Source organism: Caloenas nicobarica, chromosome 7 (genome assembly GCF_036013445.1).
Source record: "Caloenas nicobarica isolate bCalNic1 chromosome 7, bCalNic1.hap1, whole genome shotgun sequence".
NCBI lineage: Eukaryota > Metazoa > Chordata > Aves > Columbiformes > Columbidae > Caloenas > Caloenas nicobarica.
Window position 1 is genome coordinate 34,366,027 of NC_088251.1, and position 19,765 is coordinate 34,385,791.

Sequence of the window (19,765 nt, forward strand, 5' to 3'; positions counted from 1 at the left end):
GGATTTACCAGCACACCCGTGGTACTGAGCATGTCATGACTTTTCAGTTGCAAGAACACTGTGGGCAGGATTCTGTCAGCTATAGATGTATCAGGAAAACCTCTTCTCCAGAAAGCATCAGGTTTCAGCTGTTGGGTTTCATGTTTTTTAAATGGGTACCCCAGTTTAATCTCAAGTTCCCAGTAATGTAGAATTCAAATGGAACGCAGCAAATTTGCTTTCAACTCGGTTTTATATACACAAAATTTTGAGCGAGAAAAGTCAAACTAGCAGAGTAAATAAGGCCTCCTCCTCCTTGCTCTCAGAGATAGAGCAAGTTATTTTCCATTGAGATCTATAAATCTTTTGGCCCTGGCATCTGTTGGCCCGTACAACTCCAGTTCGTACACATACTAGATTAACGACATGGATGTCTCATCAGCTCATTCTAGTCGGTTAGTCACAACTGCACGCAACCGTTGGCAGGACAGGACTTTGGACACTCAGAAACCCACAATCACAGCCTATTCAGCAGCAGAACTCTTTGAAAAGTAATGCTCAAAATTTAAAACTGCCGTGGGTGGTTTCACTGTTTGGCTCAGCATCACCAGGCATTCCTGTCTCCTTTCCTGGAGCCAAGAAAGCTTATTTGGGGATGTGACACTTGAGGAAAGAGAGCATTAGGGCACCCTACCAAAAAATAGTCTAAGAGATACAGTAGAGGACAAAGAAAAGCGAAGGTGAATGAGATAACAGATTAATGGCAGACAGTTCAAATATAACTGCAAGATGGAAAGGTTACACAAGTGATCAACAGGGTTAAGAATTAGAAGGATGCTTCTTCTTAAAGACAGAAATAGAGGGAAAACGATAGAATAAGACAAGTTAGAAAGAAGAGGTTAACATTTGGGAGATAACAGAGAGAGAAAGGGCAAAGTGGAAAAAGGAAGACATCTATATCAATTGTATTATAAAGTGGAGCTTTAAGAACTTCAGCTGTCACTACAGTTAGAACATAATTGCCCTGGTTAGATAAAAAAGCTGTGTCATATTGCCCAACTGCTCAGACATCAAAAAGTAAACAGGGAATTAAAGATTATTTCAACAAAAACACCCTCCTTTCCTTAAAGTAGCCTCATGACTTCTTCAGAGTCTGACTCGTGGTTCTGAATACTCAGAGTAGGTAATACTTCAACTTCTCGTTTATTCAGTGTTATTTATTTCCTGCTGGTTTATTTCTCTGTAAACAAGCCTGATGAAAAGTAATGAGATTGCCTGTTATAGCACTTAGGGGATATTAACATTGCTTGTTACATTAAAATAATTACAGAAGGATAAAGAAAATAAGATCATATTAATCACACTCTACACAAGCCTATCCAATATAAGAGAATCTAACCTTTAAGGAACAGAGTCCTCAAAAAAACCTACTTATGGCCCTATGATGGGCTAAAAAGTTCAACAATCAACCAAAACAATCACGCTTAATGAAAATCCGTAAAAATAACAGCAGTCTGTGGCGTAACCAATTAGATATTGGGTACAGCCACTCTTCAGCGATTTTTGCTTGTTAAGAGGAACACCACAGCATCCCAGGCACAGACCTTACCCTCCACAGAGCTCCTCTATACAAAAAGTCTTCCCTTTGCTTTCTGCAAGACATCTTGCACGACCAGGCCCTTGGGGATTTACCTACACAAGACACTCAAGTGTTTAGCTAGGTCTGGCTTGGACAAGTTTTTCTAAACTTAACTGCAATACATTGTTTCCTCAACTTAATGATACAATAGTTTGTGGTGTTGTCTTTTTGTTCTTGTTGTTGTTTGTTCATTGCGGGGTTTTGGTTTGTTGTTTTTGTGTGTGTGTGCGTGTGTTTTGTTGTGGTGGTTTTTAAGGAAAATAGACCCTTAAATATGAAACAAACTTATAATATAAATCAAACTAATCTCACTGGTCTCTTTCATTCAGCTCCCTTTCCTTTGACATACCCAATAAAGTCTAGTTTCCTTGTCAGTACTGTAAAACCTTCAGAGGAGAAGGGCAGGAGCTGCACTGACCTGTGTCAGGGCCTGTCCACAAGACTTACAAATCTGTGCACACAACACACACACCCCTACCTACATATGTGTGGCTTACTAACATGTTCTCTTTGAGACACATGGTTTACTTCTCAAAGGTGTCTTTTTTCATGTGCTTTTGGTTCATGCAAATTTTTCATATTTTAAGATGATCTACTGATGTTAAATAATGAAATATAACTAAGATACAGTCAGGTTCTCCAAGCTGCAACCAACTTTACTAAGACAAAAATAGCCATTTTTGTATATATTTAACAAATGCTTGCTAATACTTTGAATTGAATCCATCATTTATCCAGCATCTAAAGTAAAAGCTCTATCTGTGTTGATTTACTTTTAGTCCCACAAAGTTCAGCACTGTCTTTTTTAAATGATATTTCAGTAATTATGCCTTCAGAGCACCTCAATAAACACCAAATTTTGTATACAAATGAAGAGTGTGAATGTATACAAATGTATACATACGTATACATATGAGAAATCTAAAAAGGTCAGTGCTCAAGAGATAGGGATCTAATTGTAATTACATTTTTAGAAATACTCAGGGGCTATATACACTTCATTTTTAAATACTATGAAGCATATTTCAAACAATGCATCAACTGAAAGGACAGATTTTTACTCAGAATCATATGCTCTCATACCTACTTCCCTAATTCAATTGACTACATTAGAATTGAAGGACTGATACTTAAAATAAAAAAAATCTAAAACTCCAGGCTGCTAAATAAAAAAAAAATAATAAAAAACCCCCACCCAAACCAATTCCTCTCCCTCGCCCCCAAAAATAAAAAGGTCAAAAAGGGCAGGGCAGATATCTACCTTGTCAGGCAGAACAGTACAACTTGTTCATTTTTTAACATTAAAATCCAACATGAATGTCTAAAATAAATTGTAACACATACTGCTTTTCAAAGCAAGCAATTAAAGCTTATCAAGTCACAAGTTGTTCTCATCCCACAAATGTTATGTTCTTTGCAGGAAGGAAAGATGTTAAGCGAATGTCAACCTGTTCAAATTCTGAGAAAACTAATAACATGCAAGGCAAAATGTCCAGCAACTAGGAAATCACAGCTCACTGTTCCTTAGTCTGAACCCCAATGAACTGAATCAGAATGAAAAATAAAACCTCTTTAGTTCTACTTCCTCCTCTTCTTCTTCTACTTTTTAAAAAGACCGCTGTCTCAACTAGTATATTCAACTGCATATTCAATTGCTGAAAATTTACCAAATCATTCTACTGTAAAATTAAGATAGCAAACCTATAGTGATGTAACTTAAAAAAAAAACCACCACAACATTTTTCTCAGGGAACCCAACAGTGGTTGAATTCTCTCTGTACCACCTCCTATCCCTCAGAAAAAAATCAGCTTATACTGTTTACAAGTCCAACACTCAGCACAAAGGTTCAAAAGCACTTGCCTTTGTTTTTAAAGGTGATTTTTACTTTCTAACACTACTTTCCTCTCCAAGGGAATATGCTATATCATAAATTACTTAAAATTCATGTTAAATACTGAACAGATAAGAATACTTTCACTGAAGGACTATAATTCTAATAATGCACTTACTAAAGCTTTTTCTTTTTCGGTATCAATATAAACACAGAGTATTCAGCCAGTAGAACAAGTCTAGAAGCAGCAGCTACTTCAATAGAAGCTTTGAAGTAACGTTTCTTGCATTGCCATGGAGACAACTGGTCCTGACGTTCAGTACAACTGAATCGATGGTTTCAAAAGCTCAAAATACGGATGTGATGCAGACCTCTCATCTGTCCTTTGCTTCCTCACTGTTGTCTCTCTCTGATAAGAATGTAGTTAATGACACATTTAGTCTAACACGGCAGAGAAGATCGGGCACCAAATAGATGCAGAGTAATCTATGTTTGATTTCAGTTGCATTATTTCTCACAAGGTGGGAGCCCAATTTAGGTAACCAGAGATGAACACGTTGAAATAGCAAAATTACCAAACCCAAGCAGAGCACATGAAACACATCACTGCTGTACTTTATTGCCCAGATTTATTGCAGAGAAGGAAAATCAGAGCAGAAGAAAAGCAAATGTTCTTGAGCAACAGAAATTTTCTTGTTGGAATCACGTACAGCATCTAGACAGATGCGCCCTTTGAACATGAAACACAACTCTCCCTCACCAAGAGGCATTAACTTAGCATTTGCGTGAAGAAAAATTTTGCTATTCAATGAAAGCTATTGTTACAGCTTACACTTGTGGTAGGCTTTTAATTACAGCCCAAAGGGAAAAGAAATGAATTTTGAGAGAAGCAAAAAAAGCTTGAAAATATCCTTCCCTTTTTATTGCTTCACTTGCACAACTCCTCCCTGCCACTCGCTAGGAAAGCTGGGCGATGTTATACCAATCCCTTGTGACATTTCATTGCAAAGTTCTCACCAGCTGATCTAACAACATACTGCCCTTTCCCAGGCCTTTAGAATTTGGACATTGAAAGGTTGAAATATGCAGAAACAAGTTTTAAAGAACAACCACCTAAGAATTCAGAAGTTTAACAGAAAACTAAGATCTTTAAAAGTGACTAGCAGTTTTTGCATCCATCCATTTTCAGTACTTTAAATGGATCACAATTTAACCTGAGGTACTCGTTGCCTTACAGTACGGCCACATCACAGGGTATGCCAATACCACCACCACCACCAAGTAACTTCTGGTAACCTCAGTTCCACGGCCGAGTTACATTTTGGTAGAGGAGCTAGGAGGATCTGAACTGTAAATCCATGACTGTCACAAATTGGCTATAACAGTTTTATCTATTCCTTTAACAGAAGCTTGAGTTTAATTATCTCCCTTGTTTCATGGCACAGCACTTTTAAGTAAACACATGCTCAAAGCAGCAGACAATGAAAGAAATGGGATGAGATAATAATCAGATAGGTACTTTCTTTTCATAACTGTATCTACCAAAAAAGCTCTAGGGCTTTCACAGAAAGCCATTGGACATGCTACTTAAGAGAGAAAATAAGGGACTCGTTACAGGCAAGACCTGCCTAAACCACAGAGAGGGCTTAAACGCAGGGGTACAGGGACAGGAGATGTAGGCGAAGGTACAAACCATGTTGCTTCAGTCCTGTCCTCAGACTCCATAAGGAACAGGGACTCAGCTTCAAGAAGAAGCCAGTTAAGAAGCTTAAATGAGTGTCTGGGTCATTCTTGTGCAACTTCACCAATAAGCCAGAACCCTGCGAAGAACTTCAAATATTGCAAGGCCTACCTAGGTTATTGGAAGCAAACAGGAACCCCTAAGGAGCACAGTATCTGCCAGGGCACTACACTGTGCCTGGGGCGTATATTCAACTGGTTTTTTCCATTCAACACAACAAGTCATTTGTAACACAAGTCAAAAAATTCACAGAACTGCTGTACTCCAGCAGCACTGGAACGAGACTATTTGGATTGCAACCTTACATAGCATTTTCTCTGCATCTTACAACAACAGAAGACAAAGAAATAACCAAGTTAATCTAGCCCTATTAGGGAAAATCAGTTCCTCTTGAGAGAAAACCAGGACATAGAAAACACAGTCAAATGTTCTGAAAGGTCTGTGGTAGAATTTGGGACAAGCATTACAATGCCCCACAATGTTGCATCTGCAAACAAAAGGGCATCTATGGAGGAACACCACTGAGTGGTGAGGTTCATGGGTATACAAAACAGAAAAGAAACTAGAAATTCAGAGTGTTCACAAACGAAGACAGAAACTGCCTTCACTTGTAATTTGAACTCTAAATCAGGTTGTTAAGATTCATGAAAGAGACAATTTAGAGAAGATTTCTTAAATACATTAATTATAATTCATTGTAATGTATTCTCTATCTAATAAACCCAAGGTATTTTATTCCTTCTAAGCCTTTTTCTGTTTTACATGCATAAGGATTCAAAAATAGTACTACTCAAAATTTAACCTCCAATAAATTTAAATAATATGGCAAATACATCACAAAGACGAAATAATGGATGTTGAAGTATCAGGTTTGTTTTGAAGTTCATTTGAAATAACATGATTCTTTACAGTGGTCATGAATAAAGCATTTAATTTTGATTCCTGCCAATAAAACCTTTATGGTTCCCTGGCATATATTACAAGGGCTTGTTCCTTGTTTCTTTTTTACTGAAGCCAATAGCAAAATTCCACTGACTTCTATATAAAATAGATTTAATTCTCATATGTTGACCATATGCTGATATATATTCCCATGCCTGTGTTGTAATGACATTCCTATTATATTATGCATTTTCTGTACATTTCCAGAATGATATATCACAACTCCATCCATTCTATTGCTTCCATCCTTCGGCCCATTTCATTCTCCTGTTCCAGTATTCAACCCGATATACTTATTTTCATCCCTCCCGTTCACGATCTTCTGTTTTTCAGCTCTTTATCTCTGCTATCTCCATGGATAATATACCTTTGTCCTATCACATTTTCCCATGCCTACATTCTTAAGCCACCCCAGATCTGTGGCTATGCCTTTACTTTCCAAGTTTTGATTTCCAGGAGTCTTGAAATCCCCCCAGGAGGCTTGCACACCCCACGTCCATTACATTTAACAAAACACCAAAATCCTTAGGCTGAAAATATTGCCTCTAATTCTAAATACAATAAATTCAGAAAAAAATGCAATTCTGTTTCTTCTGAAAGCCAAGCCAAGGTCAGGCAATCAGATAAGAACACAGCCACAACACCAGAAGCTTAAGAAATGCTGTACGCCTTTGCTAGAACCTTTCTCATCTTCGCTGACTGCCAAGATATCCATCTGTAGTGAGCAGCATTCCTCCCCGACCAGTTCACATCTGTTTAGTAGTCAATATACTTCCGCAGTCTGGATAAAATAACCTATTTCCTGCAGATCTCTGTAATTGCTAGAGAGAAGCCAGAACCAAATTCTCAGTCTTTTTTTTTTGGTAAAGAAAACCTCCCTTTTTAATCTGTGGAAACTTTTCAAAAGCCAGTGAGGATCGAAACAGAAATTTGAAAACACCAACATCTCAAACACTGATTAAATTCTTGTCAGGACAGAAGAGAGTTATTTTTAAAAAATCCTGGTCTGCTATACCTCTTTGTAAATATAACCTTTCAGCCAAATTTTCTATGTAAAACATTTCTCAAGGTTTACACTTCCTTACGAAAAAGATACGGGGTTGCTGGAACTTCTCTCTCCCTCGTACACACTGTACAGAAATTTAATGCTATGCAATGAAATTCAGTTTGCAGGACAGATGCTTCCTTGAATAGTAATTGCAATTTTAAAGCCTCTGAACTGCAAATCTGATATAAACTGAGGCTTTTGGGATGCTCATCTGAACCCGAACTCCAAACAATCTGAAGTTCACACATGACTTGTAATTAAACAATGCAGTGGTTTTTACTCCAGAATTGTGTCAAAGAGATGAGAGCTTTCATTACCAATGCTGTGGTACTACTTACTGGAATTTTTTTAAAGCACAAAGAACAGCATAGAACTTTTACTGAGAGACATCCCACTATCAGAAGGAAAAATGCAAATTAGGAAATACAAACAGGGATGTTCCTTGTTTAATTTCCATCTCTGTTCCAGGGCTATACCACAGAAGCCCTCAGTGACCCAGCACACTCAGACAGCAATAAAGCAGCGGTTGGCAGCAGCTTCACCGAGGGTTACAAATGAGCTGCAGTATGAACAGCAGTGACCAGGAAGGCTCCTTCCCCAAATACACTAAAAAGAAATATGGCAGGTAGTCACATCCTGACCACTCTAGGAAATAGACACAGAAGGGGACACACTTAAGGAAAAAAGACGCAATAATAAAAAGGAGTAGGTCAGAAGAAACTATCAGCTTGTTTCTGACTATAGTTCTGAAGTAAAGCGTTCCTTTCCTTGCTTTTGCTTTCTATCCTGTTGTTGCTAAAAACAGAACATGATGAAATGTCAGAAATTTACACACATTACATGAAAAATATATGAAAAAGGGCTACTGAGAATATGACCAGGTATTAAGTTCATAACACACACACTTTTTCCAGTCCAACAAAGATATAACAAACCTTTTCCAAAGATGTGTGCAAGCCTCGGCTCTTATTACAAACACACAGAGACAGATTTCAATTTTTATGAAGCATGTCGACTCCTATCTTCTATTTTGATAGATGCGGTACCAAATTTTTCATCATTGACTATTTCAACCCAAATGTGAGCTACAGTACATTTGAAGCTAGATTGCACAATATCTTGTCTGGTTTCCATGGAAGTGTGGATAGGCACGAGTGATTCTAGGCCATTCACCACCCTTTGCCCCTGTAAAAAAAGGGCACCGCAAATACGACTAAATCAGCAGAGCGGGCAGAGAAAAAGTAAGTACCAGCACATCTACATGACTCCCTGTACAGCCAGAGCCTTTACGCCACTTTTTGTACGCTCTCTGGGACACCTCATGCCTCACTGTTTACTAGGATAGTTCATTCAGCAAGAAATTCTCTGTATCTCTCAGGCACTTAGGTCTGGTAAACAGAACACAAACGGAGATGAAGTAGTTTTGCTTACATCCCATCTCCAGAATTCATGGCGGTCTTTACGTTAGGCACAAAGGGGACCAGAGCTGGTTTTACCCTATGGTACCATGGGCACTGAAGGCACAATCAACCTGGGAGGGAGGGGATCCGTCCTCCAGACATTGTGTTGGCTGTACTGAAATTGCGACTAGAGGAGATCACTTGGGGACAGGGTTCTGGGTGTGATCACAGGAAAGATGAGGACATAGCACAGCACAGCACTGTAGCCCTTCCTCTGTCACGAGAGCAAAGCTACAGGAGACAGGACACATTCATTGCTTTGCAGCCTCCAAGAATAATCCGTGCCCACAGCGACACCATCCAATGTTCAATAGTTTAAAAAAAGAAACTGTTAGTGTGTACTAAGGGGGAAAAATGTGGAGCATTTCTTCTTATTGCATGCATTTAAAATGACAGAGATCTTCCCTGGGTAAAGGCTTTTCATTGTTTCAAGAAAGCCTGAGGCGTTCATCCAATGTTTCATCGTGAGGAGGAGAAAAAACCAAAACAAAAAACCATACGACACACACAAACCACCACGCTAACCAAATATCCAAGGTGGCTACATGAAATGCAGGGTGAGCTCATGAATTCATGTAAATGAAGAGATACAGATCTCCAGACATCTATGACACAGTATGGTGTCTTTAACCTTAAATCTTTCAAATACCAGAGGCAGGATAGAAAAAGATACATTCCAGTGGTTTTCTGATTCTATCCTGTGAAGATCCAGTTTTGTCACAGGTTTAACTGACATTCTTCTGACTCAGTGTGATCAGATGATATGCTATATATGTCCACCTTCTAAGCTGAATAGTATTTAGCTTTTCATGAGCTATTGAAGTCTCGTATGTAGGAAAGGAAGGACATCCATTTCCTTCTGTTTTTCAGTCTATTTCCATGTTTTGCATAGCATCTGAGCAGTGTTTATAATGGGACTTCCAACATGCTGTTGTGAGTATGTAGAGGGACAGGTGGGACATCCAAAAGCATCAACCAGTTGTGCTAATGAGAAGCAGTTTTGTATTATTTCATATGTCTTCATACTTGGTTTTATTACATTTCAGTCTTCAAAATAACAGCAAGAGAACAATAAAAGTCACAAGTAAAAGTTGTTCTCTTTAGTTTTACAATGGACTGGAAATTTGAATTTTAAATACTTCAATGAGTGACTCACAGCCATTACAACAGAGTCATCTTTTTCATCCTTTGATTCTCTTATATATATAAATAAATCTAATAGTATAAATACATACAATTCAAAATCTGTACCAATTTCACCTCTCATTCTACAGTGTATTGTAAACAATTCCATGCTGAAGTGTGTTCAAAATCTCCAAGAAAATAATTTTTAAAAATTAATAACTTTTCTGCGTAAAACATTTCAATTACACCTGCAATAGTGAAGGTCCCCAAGCTACCACAGCATAAGAGTGGCTGAAGCTGTCATCTACCATGGTCCAGTATTTACTGAAAGTCGCTAGATTCAAATTGATGCTTATGCTATAAGTAATAGGAAATGTGTCATGGGTATTTCCCAACAGACCAAAGGTATCACACTCACTGATATATTCAAGCAAGATCCACTAACCACTCTTCAGCTTGAAAAGCCATTTAAATTTCATCTTAAATATTCCATATATCTCCAATAGAGTCATTTGTCTTTCTCCTTCCCAGTGACTGATTTTAGCAGAGGCTAGTCACATTCTGAAGATAATTTGAGTTCAATCACATCTTAATCCTCACAAACACCTTCAAGCACACACCTAGCCCTGGGCCGCAAGATCAAAGGTGCTAGTGGTCAGGTTTAAAACACCCTGAAGTAAAGACCAGGCTTTGGGTGGAGTGGAGGGGACAGAGGGATAGAGAGAAGGAAGAGATTTTTTTAAATGCGGCACTATATTTGGCACTAGGCAATGTTTTTAGACAATCCGTTTCTTCAACATCAAATTCAGGCAAGTACAACTTTATGATGTCTTTTAGTAACTGGCTGTTTTTCATCCTTGTTTTTCCCCTAGATCCCATTGTCTATGAATGTGTCAACATTTCTTGCCTATGATCAGCCCACGATAAGTTACTGTGGAGTACATCATGAACTGCTTGCTCACAAGCCCTATGACTCCAAAACCCAGGAAGAAACCGCGGAAACACACCTAGAGACCGATCTGGATCTGAGCACAATCACAACAGTAGCACGAATCAAGGAACACAGTCAGCAGCTGGCCTAACTCTTGGGGTTTTCCCTTGGTTTTTGTTTGTTTGTTTGTTTTCCTGTAGCAGAGGCTGCAACCAAATTCTATGTAACATTGTGGACAGAAGTGAGAAGACATAATATTATGGATTCTAGGATCCCTGTTCAAATTAAAAATGAATCACAAAGATTAATTGTTTCAAGTCTACAATTTGTAATTAGTTAAGTTGTGCAGTATTTTTTTGACTTCAGAGTATGACCCTTAAAGTGAATCTTTTTCAACTCATCCTACCTACCTGTATAAACTGTACAGATGTAATGTATTTTTCATATTGTAAAGTTTCAATTACCAAGAACAGCTGGTATGTACAGTACCATAATTTAATTACATCTTACTTTACAAGTTTCAGTTTCTAAAGTTTCAAATTAACAAAAGTTATCTCTTGTGTTATTACGTTACTCTGTTTTGTAGGGATCATTTTGTTACTGCTTTTGTGCCCAGAAAACTTTAATCTAAAATTCTGTCCTTTGCAGAATAAGCACCGTTTTTACCATGTTTAATGTGTAGAATTTTATCTACTGGTTCCAGAAGTAATGCATTAACCAAAAGGAGGGTTTAACTATTCAGACTTCTAAGAAAATCTTGAAATACCTAGCCAAGTTTTCTTGTAAATGAAAATCAAAACAAATGCAACAGTTCTCCTCAAACTCACCTGTTGCCTCGAAATACAGCCCGATTTCTAAATCAGAAAAAATGTAATGATAAACAGATATACTTTAACAACGAAGTTAACGTATGCAACTGTTAGCCAACGCTGCTAATGTTCTGTAGAGTCGAACTGTTCTGCAAGACAATGTGGGCAGAAGACTTCATCAGGCAGCTGTCTTTACAAGAGCTGCTGTGAAGGGATAACCTGCCGAATCAGGCATCTGTATTTCTACTTAAAGACAAATGGGCCCCAAATCTACTTCTGTCAAAGCTGCTGACAGAAGCAGCAACAGAAACAAGCCCTTAAACTACGCTTGGAATGTAAAATTTTACTCAAAAATAAGAAACCTCTACTTTGCTGAAAAATACAGTAATTCGGACCAAATGGTAAAATAGTCCTTTAACATTATGATACATCGAGCTATGAAAACAAATCCCAAAACTTTTAATACAAAAAAAAAAAATATAGTAGTATTAATTCTCTAACAATTACTAAATTGCTTATTTGTCTACCATTTAATATCTGGATTGAAGCATTCGTATATCCCATTCTTTGGTTTTAAATCTTTGAGACTTCTCAATACTGTATGAGAATAACTTTTATAATACTACCCTCCTGTTGTAATCATAAAGGATTACAGAAATTCGAAACACATTATATCATGCTGACTCAGTAAAACATAAAAGGGAACACAAGCCTTCCAAAATATAGGAGAAAAAAGTTTCATATGGTGAAGCAACCTTTTTATAATAAAGAGAAATTATATAACCACAAATCTATTTTTCTGAATGTTTATCCCACCATATTTTCCTGTAGCTTCAAAGCAGAAGACTGAAATTTAAAATTACAGTTCAACTGTTTGTACAAAATATAAAGCAAATATAATGAAAAATAGCTTCAAAATATTGTTAACAAATGAATCTGCATTCACTATCTTTTAAGTGGAAACAAAGTGTCAAAACAGAATACATTGTATCGGTTATTTATTTAGCATCTTAGATTTTTGTAACATATTTTGCATAAATTATTTGCTATTCAAAACATTACTCGTCTTTTTAAGACTCATCTTAAAACATCTACACTTCAGTTTCTTATTTCTTTACTACATGGGTTCCTGAATTTCTGGTTATCTTCTACAGTGCTGGAATTTTACTATGCACAGTTTGAAAATACATTTTACTAATTGTAAAACGAAAACAAAAATGCAGGTGTCATTCTGGACTTAAGTGACTTTTGTATTGCAGGAAGAAGTTAACTGCTTCATTTCAAAGTCGTTTTTAAGGTTTAACATTTAGGCATTCTGGGTCTAGTAGAAGGACTGAGCTGTTAGGATGAAATATCACAATTATTTCAGTTATTCTTACTCTACCTTTCCTAAACTTGACCCACCACCCTCAGATATTTATGGTGCATGACCGTGGTCCTGGCACTGATGCAGTTACACAAAATGCACAAATGTTCAAAGGCTCCATGTACCACTAACTTGTAGAGAACTGTGTGACATTAATATTTTCAGTGTTAGACACTCTAATGAATTCAGAACACGATAAAGTATTTTCTTACGCCAAGAGACACAAAATCTTTTTGAAATATCTGGTTAAACAAGCACAACTGGCTCTATGTTCATGTACACGCAAACATTCCTCCTTTTGTTCTTTTTCCTCAATAACGAAGCATACGTGAAGGAACCCAGTTTGTCTTGGACCTCTCCTGCCAGACCAACATCTCAAGAGAGCAGGGGTGGCAGAGCACGGCGCGGGCAGCGGGGGCTCCGCAGCGCCCAGCTCTGCTGTCCCCCCATGGCGGGTGTCCCTGGAGGTGCCAGGTTCCCTGTAACCCCCCCGGCGCCCTCCAGGGCTCTGAGCTCAGACACAACGGCCCGGGGCCCAAAGCGGCAGTGGAATATTAATACATCCCCACCCCAAATCCAGAGTGTCAACACATACCTTGCCACACATATAACTGGATACCGTTTTTTTAATGGACTACATCAACCCAAAAATCTGCTATCCTCAACAAGATGGATGTCTTCAAGAAAACTAGGTGGCAGGTAGGTACCTTCCCTAAAACATCTGTTTCATGAAAAAAAATCTAGGTTAAACTAAGCCAAGCAAGGACTCACTCCTACCATCCTGTGTTAGTGTGTATACAGTTGCTTCCCAAGAGATTATTGCCAGCTATATACTGACTTGGAGTGCACAGAAATAGAGAGTAAATGCTCTAGTTACAGATAAAGCAAAAAAGTATCACATAGTCAAGCCCCAGTCTTCTAAGCCACAAATTAGCAAGAAAGTAGGCTGAGCCTATGGGTTCAAACATTTACTTACAAAGGGTCACTTCCATTTATCATTTCCCTTTGCAATAAGATCCATAAACCAGAAACAGAAGAAGTCAACAGAATCAGTCTCAGTCTCACAGTTAAGTAACACCATCAAGAAAAAGCCGGGCAAATTCATCATGCTTGCAAAATACAAACTGATGGAGAGTATAACCTCTATCAATAAAAAAACCCCACACAATATTAAAAATAAATCTAGCTACAAGGAACAATTCACACCATCCATCAGTGGATCATGCTTGTACAGCAATTTACAGGGCTGAAACATCCGTTAGGAAATTGAGTACGAGTATCTGAATGGAGGTCCTATCCAAAGAAAGTAGATCAGAGGATTTATGATTAATCTGACAAATTACTGCATGTCTCAAGAAAGTATATAAAAAAATAAACACCAAAATGACTGTTTCAATTTAAAAAGTGATCAAAATTTGTGGTAGAAGGCATTTTACATTGTCTTAAATCAAAGGATCTGAGAGCTACCGCTAACGAAAAAATACATACTCAGTTTCAGAGGTACATTGCAGATATCAGACTTTTTTCAGCAACATACAGCAAACAGAAAATGTACCAGCCTCAGAAGTTGTGCATTAGCTTGCTTTACCGACGGTCACTCCATTTCTCCCCTTCTCTCTCAAGGCATTTTTTATCTCTTACTTTTAATTCTCAGATCGGACAAGAGAACAGAAATTGTGCCAAAACCACGATGTGAATGGTAAAATAAACCAAAACAAAAATGCAAGGGCAACACCACTGACTAGAAAAATAAACCCAGGATTCCAGTATCAATGGAACTGTAATAAATTCTGGAAATCACTTTATTGGCAATGCGAGTACTCCAAGATGGTTAAGGTGAACAAATGGCAGGATGATGTATACTGTCAAATACCGGCAGCTGTATTCAGTTCCTGGCTGCTCTAGCAGAAACAGTCAGCTGAACAGGGGAGAAAGAACAGTTCAACTCACGTTCCTCTGCTTGATCCTCCTCTCTTGAGGGAAAGATCTTTTTGCTTGAGATTTTGCATGGGTTTGAGGGGCCTGGGCTTCCTAAAGGCAAAACTTACCAGTAAAGGCACAGATATCTGTAAATTAATATGACAATGGCTTTCCTAGGTCAGATCAAAGGTACATCTAGACTCAATAACCTGTCTTGAACAGCAGCTGAAAGACAAAACCCATAGAAGAACTAAAGAAGGAGGCAAGCACACAGTAGCATTTCCCGAGAACACCCCAACAGGCCCCAAAAATCTATAGGTCAGGACGTACTGAGCCAAATGTGGTGTTTTAATAGCTCCGCTCTGAATGTGCACACGACTTCTGCGAAGCCATAAAAATTTGTAACATTCACAAGTCCCGCAGAAAGTAACTTTACTTTGAGAAGAAAAGCTGCCTCTTTGTTCCAGTAGAAATGAATGATAGAGTAGTGTAATAATAACACTTTTCACTTCTATTCTTGACACAGAAATACGATTATCATGTAATTAATAATGACAGACTGATGAGTTCCAGGGAGCTTGAATAACATCCATCCAGTCATCTAAAGCACAGACATTACCTGAAACCCTGTGGATTTAATTATCAGATTTTCCTTGGGGAGGTTCTTATTATAAAATCAAGATTCAGCTCAGCAGAAAGTAGTGTATTTTTTCAGCTTTCTCAAGTCCATCACAACAGTAAACAAAAAAGAAACTTGTTTCTCAAAAAGCATTGCAAAACACTTTTCAACATAGAAGGACACACGTGAACCTCTTATCAGATACTAGTTTAACTGTGTGATCCATATTTAAAAGCAGATGTTCATTAAATTCCTCAAAAAAAACCCCTCTAACATTTAAGTGAATTAATAGTTCTGTTATAAAGTAACAAGGCCAAATTCCATTTTCCTGCTCTACCTAATTATAGCATCTGATTAATTTTAATTATGAAGTTTCAGAATAAATCAACGTGAACAGAGTTCATGATTAATGTTACTTTAATGAACACCTAAGGAATTAACATTTTGCCACTAGAACCTTGCCAAGAATTTTTATGTAAGCTGATGTGCAGTGTGTACAACTGTGAAAATCCCACATGCCACAGAGCTTATATTCTACTTTATCAACATAATTTTTTTTATGTAAATAACTCATTCTTAAAAGTGGCTCACAGCACCTGCTGTGTAACAGCAAATGAGCCTGCAACATGGAATTCATTATACCCAGTCCTGTCACATTAAAGCTCTAATATTTTCATAGTAGTGGACACTTCAATGTTGCATTAGTATGGAATTTCTTTGGATTAACTTTCATGTTTGATTATTGCCTTATTAATTGCCTTGGCTCAACTGACATAAACAGGATGGATGTTATTGTCATAAACCATAAAGGAATTAGAAATGTTCAGTTATATTCCAGCTTTCATAGAGAGTACCTTTGACTCTGTATTCCATAAGAAACAGATTTTTTGGGTGGATGCAATTCAGCAATAGTACAATCTACAGTCTAATCATAAAGTGATTGCACCAATAAAATATATTTTGAAGTCAAATAATTTAAATATTGTATATACTAACTCTGTGCTGCTTAGAGAACAAAAACTCACCAACCAGGGATGAGAATACTCACTAAAAGAAAACTGTTGGTCCCTCCAGCACTGTGCACTTCAAGAATTTCAGTAGTTTGATACAACAGTGTGTCATAAATGAGGCATGGAAAGCCATTAACTGAACCATTCATATTGAATACATTTTGTTGTCATTTATTTTTTTAAAAAAAATAACAAAACTGATTTTTCTAGTAATGGTGATGCACCTCCCTTTTACATCTTACTGTTGGTAAGTTTATTTTTAAAGAACCCGTAAAGTCACACAATTAGTCTAGACTTCACTATCCAAAAGCCTTATTCTCATTTTCAAGAAATGAAGAAAATACAGCTATCAGTGGTATATCTGAATATGCAGATAAGACTCCTGAAGAAGATTTTTTTTTTTCTTGTCTTCTGCTTTAGCATTATCTAGATGGTTCATGTTTCTTCTCCTTACCCTTCTGCAACGTGCCTCTTCCTCCATGTTCTAACTGTCACAATTGAGAATGTCAGACATATAAAAAAACCATTCAGGCTGAGCTACTGGAGGGCAAAAGAACAGTGTTAAAGCCTTTCAAGTGCCCACCTCCAGAGCTGAACAGGTTTGCTGCCTGCCGAGCACACAGCAAAGCTTGTCTGACTCAAGTGCCTTTTACTTCACCACTAGATCTTGCAAATATAAACGCAAAAATATGCCATTGCTATAACATACTAATAAAAATAAACCTTTTTTTTTTCTACCACTACACAAGGTTGGTGTTGGGTTTTCTTTTTATTTTATCTCTTTGCACCTTAAAGCCTTGAATACGTATGATTAATAGATGTCTGTATAAACTGTCATAACTCCACTTTTGTCAAGGGATTATTACACAACGCAAACTTTCAAAGCGGACCTGGAAGGCGTGGACATGATGTCCTCCCCATCTGAAAGCAAAATCAACTTTACTATGGTAGATGCTTCTCTAACTTCTTCAAAAACCTTTGGTCTCTGGGGAACACAGTATCTACATTGATCTGTATTCATGCTTAACTATTCTTGCTATTAGAATATTTTTCCTTACGTCTAACCTACCTGCTGCTTGCAGCCACTGGAGCTCTACACCCATATCTGCCAGGGTCACTGTGAAAAATGCCGTCCAGGTTACCACTGACTGAAAGCTTCATGATGTTTTAAGAGAGGAAAGTGAGATATTTTCCAAAAATTGAGCTTTCAGAAAGACAGATGCGCTGTTTCTGGAGATGGCCAGTACATTAAAAACAACACCACCACCACAAAAAACTTTTAAAAATTATATACTTAGATAGGAATGGAATTAGTGAACCTGAACCAATAAGCATTATTGGTTAAATTTCTATTTCCATTTTTAATATGTTGTAATTCATAACATTTGAAAGACAAGATTTACAATCTTATCTACTGTCTGGCTTAAATATAGTCATTTCTATGCAATGTTTTCCTGAAGCTTTCTTCCATTTCTTGAATAACTCCTTGAATCTACAAAGAATCTCACTGAAGATACCTGGATCCCAAACAGGCATAGAGATCTGCCTCTGTTCTGCACTGCAGGATCAGTCTCATGGTTTAAATGTAAAACGACAAATCAAATGTAAATTGCTGCCAGTCAAGCTTTGGCACTTGTCCATTCTTTTCTTCCCCACCTGCACAAATTTTGCCTCAGGATTTCTGAAGGTTTTGTTGGTTTTTTTTTTTAGCAAAGAATTTAAGAAATCCACTGAAATACATAACTGATTTCAGATCCTTTATACTACTAAATTATAATATTTCTTCACGTAATATGCAAGTATCTTACTAAACCCCAAAATTATACTGAGAAAAAGAATAAATTAATTTGTCCTTCCAGAAATAAGTATTAACAGCCTATTGTAAGTTTTCCTTTTCAAATTCAGAGGAGGGGAGGAAATTTATGCAGGAACATTGCTAATACCACAAAAAGACACCAGTTACTGAAATAAAACACTCACATTGCTGGCTAAAACTTGAAGTCATTTAAATGCAGAGATAATTCAGTGCTACTCCTGAGAGAGCATGTAAAGAAAGGGGATATAAACATCATAGATGCAACTAAATTATGCTGCAGGAACAAAAAAATATATTCTCAAAAATTATATGGAGCTAGAATAGAAGATATTTCAGGCTGGGGTCTAAAAGAAGGTACAGGCTAATAAGGTACTAAATAAAATAGGAGATGAGAAGGATTAAATTTGAGTCTGGACTGGATACACACAGGCAAACAACCTGATAATGAAAAAAAGGCTTTTTGTCATTTTCTTTCCATTTTCTCTAGCACTCAGTATCTTCTGTATATCACAGTAAACAGTAAAACAGTATCCAAATGTAAATCATTGAGAGAGATAAAAAAGCTGGCCTTAAATACATGAAGTAAAAGGAATAACCAACCACAGAGAAAAAGATGACAAGATCCACAGATGCAAACATTTAAATCTCCATTCTCTAACTGCTCTAGGAGGCAGATAAATAACTCTACATTAGAGCCTAAATCAAGTGCTTTTATGTTAAAAATAGCATAGCTAATGACCTGTTTCACCCAAGAAGACTTTAATGAAACTAGAAGAAGTGGAAAAGTAAATCGAAGACAGAATTATTTAAAAAATAAATACATTAAAAAAGTAAGGACACCAAAATATTGCTTATATGAAAATTATTTCAATTACAGGGGGCAATGAGGACATACAGACATACAATGCTGTCTATTGAAAGCGGAGGTCTGCTGTGCTATGATGATATGTTTTTCCATTAATATCACAGTTTTAAAGACACTCAGTTATAAAGGGAATCTTGGAAAATAACTTAAAAAGTAAGCAAGCATTATAGAAGTCTTTAACATATATATGGTATGAGTTGCTTTATAAATGTCCTGTCTGACCAAAGAGATGAAAAAGCAAACCCGCAATTAAGAATGAGAGTGAAATGTGCTAACTACCAGTAACAACTCTTGAGATTCTTGCAGTTATTTGTCCATTGAAGTTGTCCAAAAATGAATCAGCATTTCACTGAAAAACATCTTCTCTTATGTCACAAGCTTTAGGAAATACATCCAACTAGGAAAAAAAACCAAACAAACCTATCTATACAAAAGAAGGGGTAGATGTGTAAAATGGAGAAAGAAAACAGAGAAAACATTAAGAGAAGCAGACATAAAAGGAAGACCAAAATGATTCAAATACGAAGGACTTGACAAAACTGTGTCACTGGTCATTACAGTAAGAGATTAAGATAAGCAAGTAAACAGGATGCAATGAAAATGGGAAGGTACAAATGAAGGTGCTCATTCATATCGATTGGTGCCAAAGCAGATTTAATCCTC

The 19,765-nt window shown here is 37.1% G+C and overlaps 2 protein-coding genes across 4 annotated transcripts in view; one reads left to right on the forward strand and one right to left on the reverse strand.

The window, feature by feature from the left end:
- The window catches only part of LRRTM3 (leucine rich repeat transmembrane neuronal 3), an 80,551-nt gene extending 69,703 nt beyond the window's left edge, over window positions 1–10,848 (forward strand). The window contains exon 2 of the mRNA XM_065639256.1: window positions 10,639–10,848. Within this exon, the coding sequence (XP_065495328.1) occupies window positions 10,639–10,848 (210 nt within the window). The remainder of the gene's footprint in view (window positions 1–10,638) is intronic.
- Window positions 1–19,765, reverse strand: part of CTNNA3 (catenin alpha 3) — a 499,026-nt gene that overhangs the window by 337,853 nt on the left and 141,408 nt on the right. The gene's annotated exons all lie outside the window — the stretch shown is intronic.